The sequence below is a fragment of the Ceratotherium simum genome, chromosome 5 (genome assembly GCF_057802395.1).
Source record: "Ceratotherium simum simum isolate JZ-2026a chromosome 5, ASM5780239v1, whole genome shotgun sequence".
Taxonomy (NCBI): Eukaryota; Metazoa; Chordata; class Mammalia; order Perissodactyla; family Rhinocerotidae; genus Ceratotherium; species Ceratotherium simum.
The window spans coordinates 34,155,775-34,173,188 of NC_141904.1; the positions used below are offsets into that span (position 1 = coordinate 34,155,775).

At 37.6% G+C, this 17,414-nt stretch overlaps 1 protein-coding gene across 9 annotated transcripts in view; it reads left to right on the forward strand.

The window, feature by feature from the left end:
• Positions 1–17,414, forward strand: part of RBMS3 (RNA binding motif single stranded interacting protein 3) — a 674,890-nt gene that overhangs the window by 425,673 nt on the left and 231,803 nt on the right. For all 9 annotated transcript variants that reach the window (XM_087430659.1, XM_014790089.2, XM_004419451.3 and 6 more), the window contains exon 6: positions 7,561–7,640. In XM_087430659.1, the coding sequence (XP_087286785.1) occupies positions 7,561–7,640 (80 nt within the window). The remainder of the gene's footprint in view (positions 1–7,560; positions 7,641–17,414) is intronic.

Sequence of the window (17,414 nt, forward strand, 5' to 3'; positions counted from 1 at the left end):
AAGTTGTTATACCATGGAGAAAAGAAAAGAGATATAACAGATTATAATATCTAGGAATGAAATATGGCTGCAGCTCAAAGAGATTGATTAAAAGTCATAATGCATTCCAGTGCCATTTAATGGCGAGATTATTCTAGACCTGAACATACTATGCTTATTGATTCCTTCATCTCAGTTTTAATTTTTTTAAATTGAATTTTCTTCTGTTTCCTTACCAAAATTCCTTTTGAAAACATTAATCTATGATTAAAAGATAGATCTAGATTATGCTGCATCTAGACAAGGATATCAACCTGGGGTAGGCAGGTAATCTATGTGAGAAGCAGTTCCCAGACTAAGTGTAATAAAACTTTTTTTTTAAGTACATTTTTCTTGAAACACACAGCCTCCGGGATAATTTTGTTTCTTGATTGTTGATAGTTTTATGGTATAGCCATCAGGGTGCTGGTTGCAAACAGAATTTCACCCCAGATGATTCAGCTGAAGAGACTAGAATGAAAAGTATTTACAAAAGAGTGGGCAGAGTTAAGGGAACTGACAAAGGGATGTTGATATACCCAGAGATGATCAACAGAAGGAAGCCTTTATCACCCTTAGAGCTGAGAGCAAGTGGAGGAGTGAGCCCAGAGCCAGTGAGACAGAGAGAGCCTAGGAGGAGGGGTTGCCTGGACGAGCTGTAGACCGGGAGGGATACAATGCCTGCCAGAGAGACACTGTGCCAAAGCAGAGAGAGAATGAGGAAGAACCGGTCAGACTTCTCTCTTCTGCCACCAGGCCCCAATGACTGAATACAATGAAAAGCTATCAGGTAAGGGAGCTGGGATGGTACAGTCCCTAGAAGGATGGCTTCTTTGAGGTATAGAGTGGAGGAGAGTACAAATACAGGAGAGGGTAAACAGAAAACACCAGTACACATGGATAAATTAACTACTTTTCATTTCCTCTTGACTCAACTAGTTACAAAAAAAAAAGAAGAAGAAAAAACAATACAAGGTCAACGATAACTAGCGTCTGCTGCTTCACCTGAGGATTGGCAATTGATCTGGTTGGTAGGAATGATGGCAAACTGACTCTGTTTAAAGAAAACGACACTCAGCTCTAGGCCATGCTTGCTGTGATGTCTTTTTCTCTGACATCACTTCTGACACCAAATGTGTGGGTTTTTCTAACACCAAATACATGTAGTTTTTCCACACCGATTCTCCAACTCTCTGACAGCAACTGGGTGTCAATTCAATTCTCATACCAACTATCCAGAGTTATCACCAGACTCCACGGGTTTAAGGGCTTGGTCCCATTAGACTGTCTCTACTTCAGACAGCAGCCACAAATGGGGTGCCCAGGCTACCCACACTTCCGCCTAGCCAACTACAAATTCAGGGGTTCCCTTGACCCCCTCAGGTTTGATAATTCACTAGAGCAACCCACAGAACTCAGAAAAACACTTTACTTATCTTTACTGGCATATCATAGAGGATACAACTCAGGAACAGCCAAGAGAGATGCCTTGGGCAAGGTATGGGGGTGGGAGGAGAGGCTCAGAAGTTCCCTGTCCTCTATGAGTGTGCCACCCTCCCAGCACATCAATGCGTTCATCAACCCAGAAGCTCTCCGAACCCTGTTTAGTGGTTTTTATGGAGATTTCTTCGTTACATAGGCATGACTGATTAAATTATTGGCCCTTGGTGATCAAGCCTAATCTCCAGCCCCTCTCCCATCCTCAGAGGTTGGTGGGTGGGGCTGAAAGCCCCAACTCTCTAATCACTTGGGCTTTCTGGTGACCAGCCCTATCCTGAAGCCATCTAGGGGTTCCCACCTCAAGTCACCTCATTAACATAAACTCAGGTATGGTCCAAATGGGCTCATTATGAATATCAAAAGACATTTCTATCACTCAGGAAATTCCTAGGGTTTTAGGAGGTCTGTACCGGGAACCAGGGACAAAGATGAAATTTATTTTTATTATACCATAGTTGCCATGCAGAAAACATGGATCAGACCACTTCATTTTTCAAGAGAAATCAGAAACTCAAATTTCATATGAAGTCTCTCAATCTTTAAATGTTGACAACCATTTCAAGTTTTCCAGGAACTCTTTGCGATCCAAACAAAACATACCTGAAGGCTGGATTTGGCCCATAGTTTCCAGTTTGGGACACCTGACATAGAACTCGAGAACAGCAGTTTTCAACCCTGGCTGCACTGAAATCACTGAAATCACCTGGGTAGCTTTGAAAAATAAGTGCCCGGACTTCATGCCAAAGCAATTAAATAGCCAGAATCTCCTGGGTTGGGGCCTAGACATTGGTATTTTTGAAAATAGTTTCCTGATAATTTTAATGTACAGTCACTTTTTAAATAAACTACTTATGTTGAAATAAATTTAGTTTTACAGAAAAGTTGCAAAGGTAATGCGGAGTTTCCATTTACCCCACACTCAGTTTCCCCCATTGTTAACCCTTTATGTGATCATGACATATTTGTCAAAATTGAGAAACTGACATTGGCTTATTACAATTAACTAAACTCCAGGCTTTATTTGGATTTCACTAGTTTTTGCATTGATAACCTGTTTCTGTTCCAGGACCCAATCCAGGGTACCATTTTGCATTTGCTTGTCATGTCTCACCAGTCTGCTCTGGTCTGTGACAGTTTCTGAGACTTTTCTTGTTTTTCCTGAGTAGAATTAGCCAAATATCCTGGAGAATGTCTCCAGATATGGGTTTGTTTGATGTTTTTCTCATGATAGGATCCATATTATGTATAGGTTTTTAGAAAGAAGACCGCAGAGGTGAAGTCCTCTTCTAGTCATATCATATCAGGGTATATCTCTATTTTGAGAACAGCTGCTCTAGTTAATAGTGGCTGGATGGAATGGAGACAGCAGGATCCATTCAGCTTCAGAACAGATTAAAGGAGATCAGTATAGGAAATCAGGAGGGATGACATGAGCCCAGCCGTGGAGCTCCATCTCTTCCAAATAGGCCGTCTGAACTGAGAGTCAAGACAAAGGTTGTATTCCAGGCTTATCCACTAACTAATCTTAGGGAAGCCAACCACGGTCTACTAGAGTTGGTTTCTTCATCTGTACAATGTAGAAGTTGGTATCTCAGGCTATTTCTAGCCCTGAAATTATGTGATTCTAAAACTTTGGAGTGGGTTTTTATTAGTCAAATATTCTCTACAGTTCCGTTTCCTAAGAGGAATGTGTTATGATGCTGAGCAAGACACTACCAAAATGTCTGGGTTTCTGCAAAGGGAGATGGCAGGGAGGCCACTCTGATTCAGTATTTGGCATTTATGACATTTGTATCCTAAGAATGTCAAGCATTTGTCAGGAGGAAAACAAATTACAAAAACTAAGAAGATTCAACTCATTCACTCATCTTTGTTCCTGGGACTCACCATTATTCCTTCCCTTACAATTGATTAAGAAGTAAATGACATAATTTGTTTTTGAAATGTCAGAAGGAGAGCACATTTTAGTACTTTAAAGAATCTTTTAATGTTGACCCTTTGCATAAATCTTACCGGAAATAGGCTGACTGAATTGCAACGTTGGATGCTCTAAGTTGCCAATAATTTGTACAGAGCCTGTGATTGCAAAACCACAAAAATTTCACAATAGTGGAAACCTCTAATTAACTGTAATAAACGACAGGGTGGATTTGTTTTAAATACATGGTTAATAATACTTATTGCTTTAAGATCATAAACTGAGAGAGACTCTATTGCGGTGAGATAGGTAGGCTGCAAATGGTTTTGCAAAAAACTTTTCCACGTCTGCAGGTTCAGTCTGACCCAGCACATTCTACTAATATTGGATCCAGCTCTCATTTGATGTAATTTGTTTGTGGGAATTGTATTGGCTGTGAAACCAATACAATTAGTAGCTGTTGTACAGAAAAAAAAAATTTTTTAAGTCACAATTCTGTGGTGCGTTTTGAATGACTGAAGCCAGGTTCCTAGGCACTGCGACAAGAACGAATGTCAAACAAGGCCTTTAATGTGTACTTATATTTAAACATCAGACCCAACAGAAAACCCTGAATCTTTATACAATGATTGGAACCTTGTAAGAGTCTAATTAATGTATCATCGGGTGAATGGTTGGCCTGGCACGCGAGCTGTTCCAAGGGACACGAGGGGGTTCAGGTACCGCCTAGGAAGAATAGACACAGTTTAGTGATTCAGTGGCCCATCTGAAAGGGACATGGAAAGGCAGCTTTGTCTGGCGTGCCGCCTTTTCAGACCCACTTGATAATACTAGTGTCAGTTTCAACTGAAGCGTGTGCCAGATTGCAGATAGCTTGAGCTGGCATTTCAACACAGTTAATTGTGATACTTGAGAAGAAAATGGGCACATTCTTCCTAAGGTGGCCATTCAAATGCAGTCTCTTTACCCCCAGCGCTCCGTGGGTCTCACTTTTGTTCTGTTTCCGCATAAAATGCACGAGGAACGCTGAGCCTTTCCCATTGGCAGCCCCTATATTGCCGTCTTTGCTGGGACTGCTTTGCCTTGTTAAAATGTGCCCCGTGCATTAAACTGAAATTGTCACTGCTGGGTGGTGCAGCATAACATGGTTTGACACTAAGCGCCGGCAGCTACAGAAAACAGACTTTTATTGCATTTATTCTTTCAGAGAGGAGAGTCTCTAAAGGCTCACTGCAGACATTCACTTAGTTAAATCTGAATGAAGCCAAAGTGAGCAATCTATGTGGCTGTCTTTGTGTTCATAGAAACAGCCCCTTTCTGGCTTGATATGGCTGTAAAACAGTCTTAAGAAAAGACGATCGTACTTAGAATCCAAAAGGGAAGACTTGAGGCATTCAAATCAGAACAAAAATATTTTAATCGGGCAGAGTGAGTTAGCCACCTGATTTTCTTCTTTAGCTTCCTCTGTATTCCGTAAAATACATTACGTAGAATCAACAAGCACACACACACACAAACTCACCCCCACCTAATTTTAGTCTTCATTTAGAATTTCATGTCATTTTAAGACAAAGAGAAAGGATTTGATTTGTAGGACTCTTGCAAAAAAGCTCTTAGATTCTTAACTGCCTTTTATCTAGATGAGTACCCAGAGAGAGATTGAACAGGGAGGGGGCTCTGGGGCATAAACTTTTCATTCTGTAGCTCTCCTGGAATAAAAATTCCATAAAGTAACATCTGTAGTAATTAAGGGCTTACATTTCCTCTTCCATTCATGTCTCTGCTAGGAGGGAAGGTTATTTTCCCTAAGAGACAATAGATAGTAGATCCTGTGGGAAGAGAGAAAGAGCAGAATTAGAATTCTTTTGTTCCTAGAAATGGAAGTTTCTTACTTCAAAAAAAAAAAAAAAAATTGGAAGACGTACAGTGAAAAGATTCCATAAAAAGAAAACTTGAAGGAGTTAGGAAAATTGTCCTTAGCTACTCCTAAATATTTGGAATGAGGAAAGATTCATCTTCCCTTTCTAATCCAAATATCTTCTGATTTGGGAGAATTTGTGATTAAGCAGTGAACAAAATGCTGTCTTTGTTTTTATTATTTATTAAAATTGTGTTATTAAGCTTAAAGAGTGTTTTTTTTTTAATTTGGATGTGAAATTGATTCATTGTTCAGGTGTTCTTCAAAATAACACTTTCGTGGATCCATTGGACCAACTGATAAATGAATACTAACCTATTAGTGTCCTGCACTCAAATTAGTCAAATTAGTTTCCTGTACTTTCTTGTCATAGCAGGACCAGCTACATAATTTGTGGGACCCAGTGAAAGATAAAAATGCAAGACCCCGTGTTAGAAAATTATTAAGATTTTCAAGATGGTGACAGCAAATTTTTAAACCGAGTGCGGGCTTGTTCTACGTGCGTAGCCCTGTGGTTCTGCACAGGTTTCGTGCCTGGGAAGTCAGTCCTGCTTGGTAGGTAAAGATGTGCCATGTGTATCAATACAGAAAAATGTGCATCTATCCTATGCTTCATGGGAATGTACATTAGAAAATAAATTTTTTAAAATTCGAGTCAGAAATTAATTACAGATCCTCAAATGGAATGTGCTCCTGACAGCATCTTCAAATTCCTTAACCTAATAATTCAGAAGCCCTTGTCTGCATTTCTCAGCCACAGCGATCTGCTCACTCTAGTGCATCTAAAAGGACACAGGCTCTGTCCCCTGCCAGTTCAGCCCCCTGCACTAATTAATCTCCAAGCGCTCCTCTGGCCTTCTATGCCCACTTCTCAGTGTTTCCCTGGCTTCTGGAATTCCTCTCACATTTGAATTCCTGTAGCTGTAATAAATATAGAACCTTGGCATTTGTTTACATATTTTTTTCCTTGTTTCCTCTGCATGTAATATGGTAATATAATATGATCATGAAAACACACGTAAAATTTAGATGTAGAAAAGTTTTACAACTTGTGTCAAAGCTCTCCATTCCAAGAAAGCTCATATTAATAACACAGCAGAAAATCCAAAATAATACTTTGTGTTTTAGACAAATTTCACACATTTCATATACATTCTTTCATACGTGTGTGTGCTGTTTTTTAAATTTATTTTTGCCTCTAGTGTACTGCTTTTGGGACGTAATTTCCTTTAATCAGAATCAACCCTTTAATTTTTATCTTCCCCATCCAATTTTATAAAATAGTAAAGCCCAGATATAGTTAATTATTTGGAAAATGTTGCCAATACTATTCTACTCAGGACATGGCAATACTGCCAATCTTGACATTATGATGTATGGCTCAAAATGTTCATTCATTAGCTTGTATGTGAGATGCCAAAATTTGGCACAAGAAACCCAGTTTAGGAATATTGATACTTAGTATGAAAAATAGAGGATGTCCAAAATTCAAAATTAAGAAAGTTCAGAACCTGAGGTTTCTGTATTTATGTTCTCCTCTCACATTTGGGACCCCAAATAATTCTCTTTTGTATTTTTCACCCAGTGGGTTTTCAATAAAAGTGTCATGGTGCTGATAACAACACTACTGTATTAATCATTCCTTTAGGCTGCAAGCAGTTGAGATAAAGCACTTCTACTCACCTTGTTTTGAGGATTTTCTCAGTAATATAGCTTAGTAGTTACAGTATGGCTTTGATGGCAGACATGCCTCAGTTAAAATCCCAACTCTGCCTCTTATTGGCAAGGTAGTTCATCTCGCTAAGTCTCAGCACCCTCATTGATAAAAAGAGCAATAACAAGACCTACCTTTCAGGTTTGTTAATTCAGACATTCAACATATATTTATTGAGCACTTTCAATTGCCAAACATTGTTGTATGGATTAAATAAGATAATGCCTTAGTATTTCTTCTGGGTGAGGACTCAGCACAGAGCCATCCACATAGGCAACTTTCAATACAGTAAAGAATACTCTCGACGAGCATGAATCTGTGATATTCTATCAGCCTGGTCATGGTGGTCATGGCAGCAATTGACGAGTCTAGTAAAATTCTCAAATCAAGCTTTTCCATGGCTTTCCTGTTTTTCTTTTTCTTTTTATTTATTTTTCCTGCATATGCACAACTTCATGAAAGTATATGATCTCTGTTTGCTTCTTTTTCCAGAATGGAGTCTACTGAAAAATGTGAAGTGGTAATTCAACATTTTAATGGAAAATATCTGAAAACACCACCAGGCATCCCAGGTAAGAAACAGCATTAAGTAATCATTCAATTACGTCTGAACTTATTGCTATTATTAGAATGTATACATGGTAAGGCCTTTGGTTGGTCACTGGGAGGGAAAAGGTTTCTTGTATAAATGTGTGTTTTTTTAATACTATGTAGCAGCTCATCTTTCTCACAACTACGGAATGCTTCTCGGTGATTCTTCTTTGGCCTTTTTTTGAATCTCTGTTGTTAATTTTCTAAAATGAATTAGAAGAAAAACATAGCAAAGAACAGTTAAAAATGCACTTGTAGTGAATGAAATTTATGACTGTTGTCATTGGTATTGGTATCTTGATTGGTGTCTAATTTATAAAATATCTAAACAGTGATATTCACAGTGGGGTCCACAGATTGATGCCAGTTTCCAAATATTTCTTACCAGTCCATGACAAGAAGAGTACAGAAAGTGAGAGTAAGCATTTAGAAACTTTTATAGCAATTTGACATTGTCCTGAAATCTGAGTGTATAATTTCATATTTTACAAAAATATCAGTTACTGACATATTGAAAAAATTTTTTAAATGATCCACTCATCAGAGATAGTTTGAGAAGCATCAGTCCCGACTGTCCCAGGGCATTTCACATCTTCCAAGGCAAAATTATTAAGATTTTACACACATTATAAGATGATATAACTTTATGCTGTTAAGAATTACATTCAACATAAAAGAATTGGATATATCACGTGTCTGGGCTTAAGCTAGAAATGCCTCAACTTGATATTAATCTGGTAGTAGTATATATGGAAAATATTTAGTATTAGGTGAGTAAATTTAAAAATGCATCATACTTATGCATAAAAATTTTGAAGATTGAATGAAGTGCTAAAAAAGAAGAATTACAATGAGTAGGTAAAGAAATATCTGGCCAATGCATGCTGGTTTATTTGTTGCTCTTTTGTTTTCAATGATTCTCAGGGGAAAAATGTGACTTCTTCAGTCTTATAATATTTTCCCTTTGATCTTTATAAGCTGGATTTCTATAGTGTTTACTATGTAATGCATAGACTATTTAAAACCCATGGTTAGAGAGGTTTTAAAGGCTCGTGGGTTGAGCATTTCTGTTCCTTACAACGTATCGAAGTTTTATATAGTACGAGGAAGTCTGAACTAAAAGAGAAATATTTTTGTGGAGGGCTCAGGGTCCTTTGATGACTTGAGGGTTTGGGGGGTATGTCAGGAAAGGAGAAAGGCCCTTCAGACTGACACTTGGATAATCTAGAAAATCCAAAGTAGCACCTCTGGTTAGTCAGAGTTAACATGCAGTGAAGCCGTGCCTCGATTTGGTTAGCTTCCATGCGTAATGTTCCTTGAGAAGTGACTGCATTATGATCCAGTTGGAGACATATGGTGTTGTTAAGAAAAGAGTTAGCAGTTTTCATCTCAGCATGTAAGCTGCCCTTGCATTTCAAGAGAAATACTTTTTTTTTCCTTTTAGTGTAAAAGACACTTTAAGACACTCTGCTCAGACCCATCATTGAATAAAGGAGTTGCATTTTTTAGAGGATTTTCCTCTTATTTATCCCATTTTATCCACAGATGCCTATCTATATAGAAGGCCATTCAAACTAGATGTGAATTAATGTGGTTATATAAAAAATTCAAGAATAGACAAATTATGTAGAAATCCTTGTTGATTCAAGTTTTAATACAGGTCCCAGTTTTTTAGGTTTCTTCTTTTTCAGAAAAAGACTTTGAAATCCTTCTTGATTTGATTGATTTGAAACTGTTTTATTTGGTTTTCCCCATAAAACAAACAGCTGACTAACACAATTTGATGCTAAAGACAAAGAAAGTCACTACAAATCCCCAAATGTCTGGGGATCCTTCCTGAGTATGCAGGCTGTGATACCAACCTATCTAATATCATAGCTACACCCAATGGAAACATTGTGAATAGCAAGAACTTGGTTATGAGTTTCTCACTCACTTTTATCTCATGGGAACATGAGAGGCAAAAAAATTATGCTCAGTTATAAAACTCTTAAGAGATATAACTTTATGCTTCTGAGATTGGCATTCAACATAACAGAATTAAATATACAATACTGATCATCATCAGTACTTGAATTTGCTTATTTATGCATTGGAAGTCAAGTAGAGTTTAATAAAGGCTTCAAATGCTAACAGAAGATATTTAATCTTTGATATTTAAATTTGATATGGAATAAAAGAGGACATAATGCAAGACATAGGTATTTTGGAAGGTACAGTAATAAAATGCCCTCATTGGGTACTATTAAGTCAAGACAGGTATAATCAAATTTGTGTGTATGCTATTTGCCTTCATTCATCATCATTGCTTATTTATTGTAGATGGTTGAAATCTTATTTTAAGAAACTCATATCTTAATCCAGTTTTTTATTCCGTCTTGAAAACTGTGACTGGGATGTCACTATGAGCTCTGATATCAGATTGAAAGCGGTCTCTTTGATATTTTCTAAAGAAGTGTCCAATTTCCTAACTTTTTCAATATTAATGTAGCTTTAGAGAGAATGTTCTTGCTTGTGGATGTACTAATTAAAACCAACTATAATTGGTCTGATCCACCTGCAACTAAAATAGAATTCAAAATATTATAAAAATTTCAGTGTTCCACATTATCAAAATTTAGCATCTTTGAATTCAGAAGTTTGTGGTTTTATAGAACTCACATTGATGGTTTCAGTGTAATGTTTTAAGGTCATGTGATTGAGGGACCTACAATAATCCAATAATGACCTGAGATTCTCAGGCCCTAAGAAATCTGTTGAAAAGATCATATGTTAACTCAGTCATCTTCTTCTCATACTGGAGCACTGCTTTTAATCTAACCTAAGCAAGTAAAGAACAATTGGTACCAAATTTGCATTCTTTACTGCTCCATTTAGGGACAACTTGGGGAAATGTGCACATGTCATTGGGCAAATATAGTGCCATTTTGGTTTCTGTCACTCTTGACAATGATTCCCCTTAAGGGAGATGTAAAGTTAATTATTTTCCTGACATGATCATCTAGTTTCCAAATACCCTATTGTGTCATTTCTTTAAAAGAACAAGAAGAAAAAATCCACTTCAATCCAAAACTTTGACGTTGCTCTGAATTTCAAATTCTAAAATCATCATAGTTAAGGATATTTGCAAGGAGTTATAACGTTGACTGCATTTATGTTGCTGTCTCCATTTTTATTTCAGTCCTTCTAGGAACAATTTACTCATTAAACGTGATTCATGATAGTATTTAGTTTTGATTGCTGACAGATTATGTGACTTGGAAGGAAACTTTGTAGATATCTTCTTTTGACTCATGCTTTCTCTCTCTGGGCTCCTCCCACTTGTTTGCTAAAGATCTTTAATTTTAATGAATACATTATGATTGTTAATGCCTGTTAGAACCTCCCAGAAGTAGCTCTGTTCACTTTGGATAGTAATGTTATCTCCAGATTTTGGTTACCTGGATCAATGAAACTAAATATACATGTCAAAAATAAATTCTTTGAAATCTGGTATATATAGTACAAGAAATTAACAAAGATCAGGTGGCTGTGTTACTACCAGCAGATGGGAAGGAGAAGCCAAAGATGTGCGTTAAACGGTGTCGATCATTGTAGCCATCCACAGAAAGAGATCATCCTGTATCTTCTCCCTCCCCTAGAGGGAAAAGAAAACAGAGTTCCATAAATGTTTCATGTCCTATGTATTGATCTTGATGTTTTCTGGACAAAATGAAGGATCATTAGCTGCTTGCCTGCTTAACCCAGACATTTCTTTGTCCCATAATGAATTGCACAGCAATGTTGTGCAGCCCCAAAGCGTTCCATTTTCAAACCTCTGGCAAAAGCAAAAGTGTAAGTTCCCAGACACTTCAGGGATCTGTAGGGCATGAACTTGAAAGGCTCACTTTCAAAGAGCCCCTGGAGCAGAGTGAGGCACCATGCGGAAAAGGCTTCCACATGTAAGGGCATGTATTGATGAGCAGAACATGCAGGCTAGTTTGCAGAAAAATAAATCACATTTTGCTCTCAGACTAGACTTTTGCCTGTAAGCACATGTTTCTATCATTGGAGCAGTCTTTCCAGAAGAAAATGGAATAACCCAATTTTAGTATGATTTTCTTACTCTCTACTTATTTCTAATCCCAGTTGAACTCCGAGAAGTAAGGAAGGGTTGAGAGACAGCTCACCACATTTTGGGATCTTTTTAGTTTTAACGAATCTTGTGATCAACAGAAATTTGGACAAATAATTAAGTGAAGAGGAATTATGTTTTTCTAATAAATAAAATAAAACTGTATGCCTTCTTGATACTTTGACATACACATTTACTATTGTGTGTTTATGTAAATATAAAATATGTATGATTGTGGATATATATCTATACTTCATGGGAGCTCCAGAGTAAAATATAAACAATGTACTTAAATAAAATTTATATTAAAAGATGTGGTTCAAAATTCCAAATATGTAAGCAATAGACATACAAATTTTTATTTATCAGTGAAAAATATTGCAGACTCTCACAACCAGCATTTCCTCAGTGGTACCAGTCTAAGTTCACAAACGCAACTATAGTTGAGTAAGAGGCAACAAATAGAAAAATATTATGATGTACAGTTTAGCAAAAATATACCTTTATGGTTATACTGAGAGCAAGCATTGCCTAACACTGAGATTTTTGTCTTTGTGAAACTAAAACATCATTTACACAATAAACTTTGCAAATACTAAAGTCTCAAACTGGGTATCAGTTTAGATTTCTCATTAAGAGGACTTTTGCAATAGTTAGGAGCTACTTTCTATGAAGTAATGCTTAATGTTAGTGATGCCCTTCTAGAATACTTCTATGTACCAAACACATAGTTAGTTGCCTCGTGATGTAACACTGTTGGAATATTATTAGTGAACTTCACAGAGCAGCCTGACAACTTCAAGGTCAATAGAGCCTTAGAGTCTGTAGGAATTCTATGGATGTGGACTTGGTCAATGGTTTCTTAACCTTCCTATGGAGCCACACACACCTGATACCGTGAAGGTAAACATGTTATGAATTGGTAACTGATTAGGTAGGGGAGAAAGGAGGCAAAGATGATTACATTTCTAAATCTGGATAATGAGAAGCCAGATAGAGAAGGTACAGAGGATCACCTTCAGGAGATTAGAAATGATTGGAATGAGTTTGTGCCCTGTGCTATATTCCCTCCTTCCACCTGTGATTGCGGCTGCAGATGAGATGGGCAGTCTCCCTGCACCCTGGAATGATCCAATCTCAAGTGTCAGCCGATTCTCTCCACATCTCCACCTCGGGGAAAAATCCATAAAAGCTCATTCAACCTGACATAGTTTTTCTGCAAACTTTGGCAGAGTTTCCACTCCCTGGGACAACCCTCAATCAATGGGATATGAGAGTCAGTGGATAAAATTGGGTCTCTTGTCCTTTGGAGGGACAGTTCTGAGTCACATCTACAGGGTTCCTTAGCGGATTGCCCACAGTGGTAACAAGCTCAATGAGGCACATTTTATCATCTTTTCTTTCTTCCCTGCCTTTTTTTTCCCTTTTCTATCATATCTGCTTCCTGGCATCAGCTCCCGGTTAAACTACATTGCCCCAGGCTCTGATTTCTGGGAACTCAAATTAAGGTGGGTGTTCCAGGAATTGTGGTGGGGAACTATGTTTTGATTTAAAACTTATGGCCATAGAGCAAGGTTGACCCAGCTAAAGTAGTGAAGTGAATTTCATGGACCAAATTTTTTTTTTTTTATAATTTTATTTATTTATTTTTTTTCCCCCAAAGCCCCAGTAGATAGTTGTATGTCATAGCTGCACATCTTTCTAGTTGCTGTATGTGGGACGCGGCCTCAGCATGGCCGGAGAAGCGGTGTGTCGGTTCGCGCCCGGGATCCGAACCCCGGGTCGCCAGCAGCGGAGCGCGAGCACCCAACCGCTAAGCCACGGGGCCGGCCCTCATGGACCAAATTTATTGTTTCCAAGACTTTTTTCTTATAGTGGTACTTATGAATTACACATTAAGAGTGATAAAGGCAAATATTAGTGGTAGTAGACAGATGGTAGTCAAGGTTTACATTTAGCAAGAGAGGTATGAAAGAAGATCATGACAAAGTGCCGCCAGGGACATGGCTGACCTTAGAACAACTTAGGACATAAAGAGGTGGATGGCTGATGAATATGGGGAGGGAATGAGAAACTAGGAAACAGTCATAATGCCAGCAGAGTGAAGGTGAGGTGGAAGCAGAGAAAATTATGGTCACAGGGAAAGGATTTGTGAGGTTTTGGTCTTAGATAGAGTGGTGGACGTTGACAATGAGGTCCAGCGTGTGAATGCCTGTAGTTGACAGAAGTGAATTGGAGATGAGCTTTAGCTGAGCAATTGGAAGCTTCTGATTAGAATGTTGGAAGATTTTTCAACAATACTGCAGATTTCCTCACTTACTCTCACATTTCCCTTGACGTTCTCTGAAGTTCTAATCTGCATAGGAGCAAGTTAGAAGTGTGAACAGTGCCAAAGTAATTTTTTTGTTTATTTATTTGATTCTGGAAACCAGATTTTTTTTTTTTTTTTTTTCATTTTTGTGCTGCAAAGGCTATTGCTTAGCTCAGTGTAGATTCTCAGTAAATGTTCTTTGCAGGTGATGCACAGTTTCATGAATGGGATAACCCTCATACTTATATTTGCTTTTAATGGACTGTCTGAGGGCATAGGGGGGATTCACAGATCCTGTGTCATCACCAAACTTGGAGGAAAACATTGAGAGAAATCTTGTCATAATTTTTGAAAAAATTCTCTACAACACATTTGTATATCTAAATATACAGAGAAAGACAGAGTTAAATATTCATAAGAAAAAGAAACTGAATTTGCTTGAGAAAGATTCTAGTTACTTTTGGAAAAGCCTCATTTTTCCAAGACTGCTTTTCAGGGTGTTATGCCGGCAGTCTAACGGTATTTCTTTAACAGCTCATTCTTGGATGGTACAATGATGATTCTGTTTTCTGACACGGCAAGTGGTCTTGCCTAATTTATGTTGAAATAATATCTAGGGGCTGGCTCGGTGGCATAGTGGTTAAGTTCCCACACTCTACTTAGGCGGCCTCAGCCTGGGGTTCACAGGTTTGGATCCCAGGTGTAGACCTTTGCACCACTTATCAAGCCATGCTGTGGCAGCATCCCACGTGTAAAAGTAGAGGAAGATGGTCAAAGATGTTAGCCCAGGGCCAATCTTCCTCAGCAAAAAGATGAGGATTGGCAACAGAGGTTAGCTCAGGGCTAATCTTCCTCTCCAAAAAAAAAAAAAAAAAGATATAATATCTAGATCTTAGCCTTTTGCCACTGGATCTAGTTAAGTACTATTCCTATGCTACACTTTTGCCTCTTTCTTTTCTCTTTTTCACATATAAATGTGATTATCTTGAGAATAAACAGAAAAGAGAGTTTCTTAGTCTGTGCTTTTGGCCCTTCTGGCATTGTATTGCTTCTCCCTGCCTGGAAGTAATATATTGGCTTGTTATTCCTATTATAATATAACAATATAATAAAATCTGTGGTGTTTAATCAATATGATATGGTCAATATGCTTTGCTCACCATATATTTTCTATAATTATGTGTAAGCATCAATAACTAATAGTAGAATTTGTCTTGAGTATCCAGTTGGCTCCAGAATTTGTTTCTTTTCAGCAGTCATAATTTCATGGACTAGAGAAGAGGGATGAGGAGGTTTTCTATACATCTCCAGAATCACAAGCTATTCATTTATTATTTCTAAAATAATAATTCCATTCAGGTCTTCAAAATTTCTGCATTGAAGATTTCACAGTAAAAACTTACAAAATAAATTATAGAACCTTAATTTTATTTCTAAGACAGTGTTGGGCTTTGCCTTCTGTCAGCATCACTAATGAGTAGTTAAACCATTTAGTGTCTGTCCGAATGAGTACTATTAGCAAGCAAAGATGGTTGAGTGGCTTAAGATCAATTAAGACACAAGCCATAGAAACCAAGCTCTGAATAATTAAGTGCTTAGTGCATTTCTAAATCTAGAATCTCATTTAATAGGATTGATTTAAAAACACATTCTAACCAGGTTTTGGATAAATGGATAGTATCTTGAATTAAATAACTGCCACTCTCTCCCAATAACCATCAAGAAGCCTGCCATGCACACAACTCATTATTTATGATCTAATTTTTCAGATTGAAAAGTCAACAAAATTTAAGAAAATATTTTAAGAGGAATATGAATCCAAACACTCATTAAGCAAGCTCTGAACCGGCCATCATTTGTTTATCTTATAACTGTTTCCTCTGATTTCTTATCTCTTTAAGCTATGAATGATGAATCAATTAGTTTACTATTATTTTAGTCATTTTTCAATACAGAAAGAGAAATCTTCCATAGGAAATTGAGATGCTGATAATCTTTTTTTAGATTTCATATATTTCAAAGACACATTTGAGGGGCCGGCCCCGCGGCATAGTGGTTAAGTGCACGCGCTCTGCTGCCGGCGGTCCGGGTTTGGATCCTGGGCGCGCGCCGATGCACGGCTTGTTAGGCCATGCTGTGGCGGCGTCCCACATAAAGTGCAGGAAGATAGGCACGGATGTTAGCTCAGGGCCAGTCTTCCTCAGCAAAAAAGATGTGGATTGGCATAGCTGTTAGCTCAGGTCTAATCTTCCTCACACACACACACAAAAAGACACATTTGTCCCACTAGATTATACATTTTTCTAAGAAAGAACTTTCATTTTTATCTTCCCCTTTACCCTTAAACAATTAGCCTATAAACTCTTTGAATGCAAAGATCGCACCTTGCTATTTATTTTATGTTTCAAGCAACTAACCTAATGCTTGTCACAGAAGAGTACTAATAATTATCTGTTAAATAAGTAAATATCTTGTGGTAGGCAGAATAATGCTCGCCCTAACCCAAAGATCCCTAAGTCCTCATCCCCACAACCTGTGAATATGTTAGGTTACACGGCAAAGAGAAATTAAGGTTTCAGTTTGAAATAAGGTTGCAAATAAACTGACCTTAAAGTAGGGAAATTATTCTGGATTATCTGGGTGGGCCCAATGTAATCACAAGGGTTCTTAAAAGTGAAGGAGAGAGGCAGAAGAGGAGATCAGATTGATGCAATATAAGAAGGACTTGACTCGTCAACGCTGGCCTTGAAGACGGAGGAATGTGGGCAGCCTCTGGAAGCTAAAAAGGCAAGGAATTGGATTCTTCGCTAAAGCCTCCAGAAAGGAACTCAGCCCTCTTGACACCATGGTTTTAGCCCAGTTGGATCTATGTCAGACTTCTGATTTATAGAACTGTAAGATAGAAAATTTGTGTCATCTTATGTCCCCAAATTTTTATTAATTTTTTTATAGCAGCAAAAGAAAACTAATACACTAGTATAGAACTTGTTTCAACTGAATATCATCCAAACTATTTCTAAATTGCATTACTAAACAGCATCTGGAGAACTTTCTTAGCTTCTACTTTTAACCTTCTTTGTATCATTTGATTTGCTTGTATGTTATACAGGAAAAAGTTATCTTGTTTATTATTTTGACTTTATAGTTTCTTTATACCTTCTCAAAAGGATTTATTAGAATGGAACACTGTTAAACATCCAAAAGATAGTCTTTGGAGGTGGATCTTTAGGTTTCAGACCCATTATTTTTGACCCAAAGAAATCAAATAATAATTCAAACCATCTAGTTCCATAAACCATGCCAGGAAAAGTATACCAATTGTAAATCTAA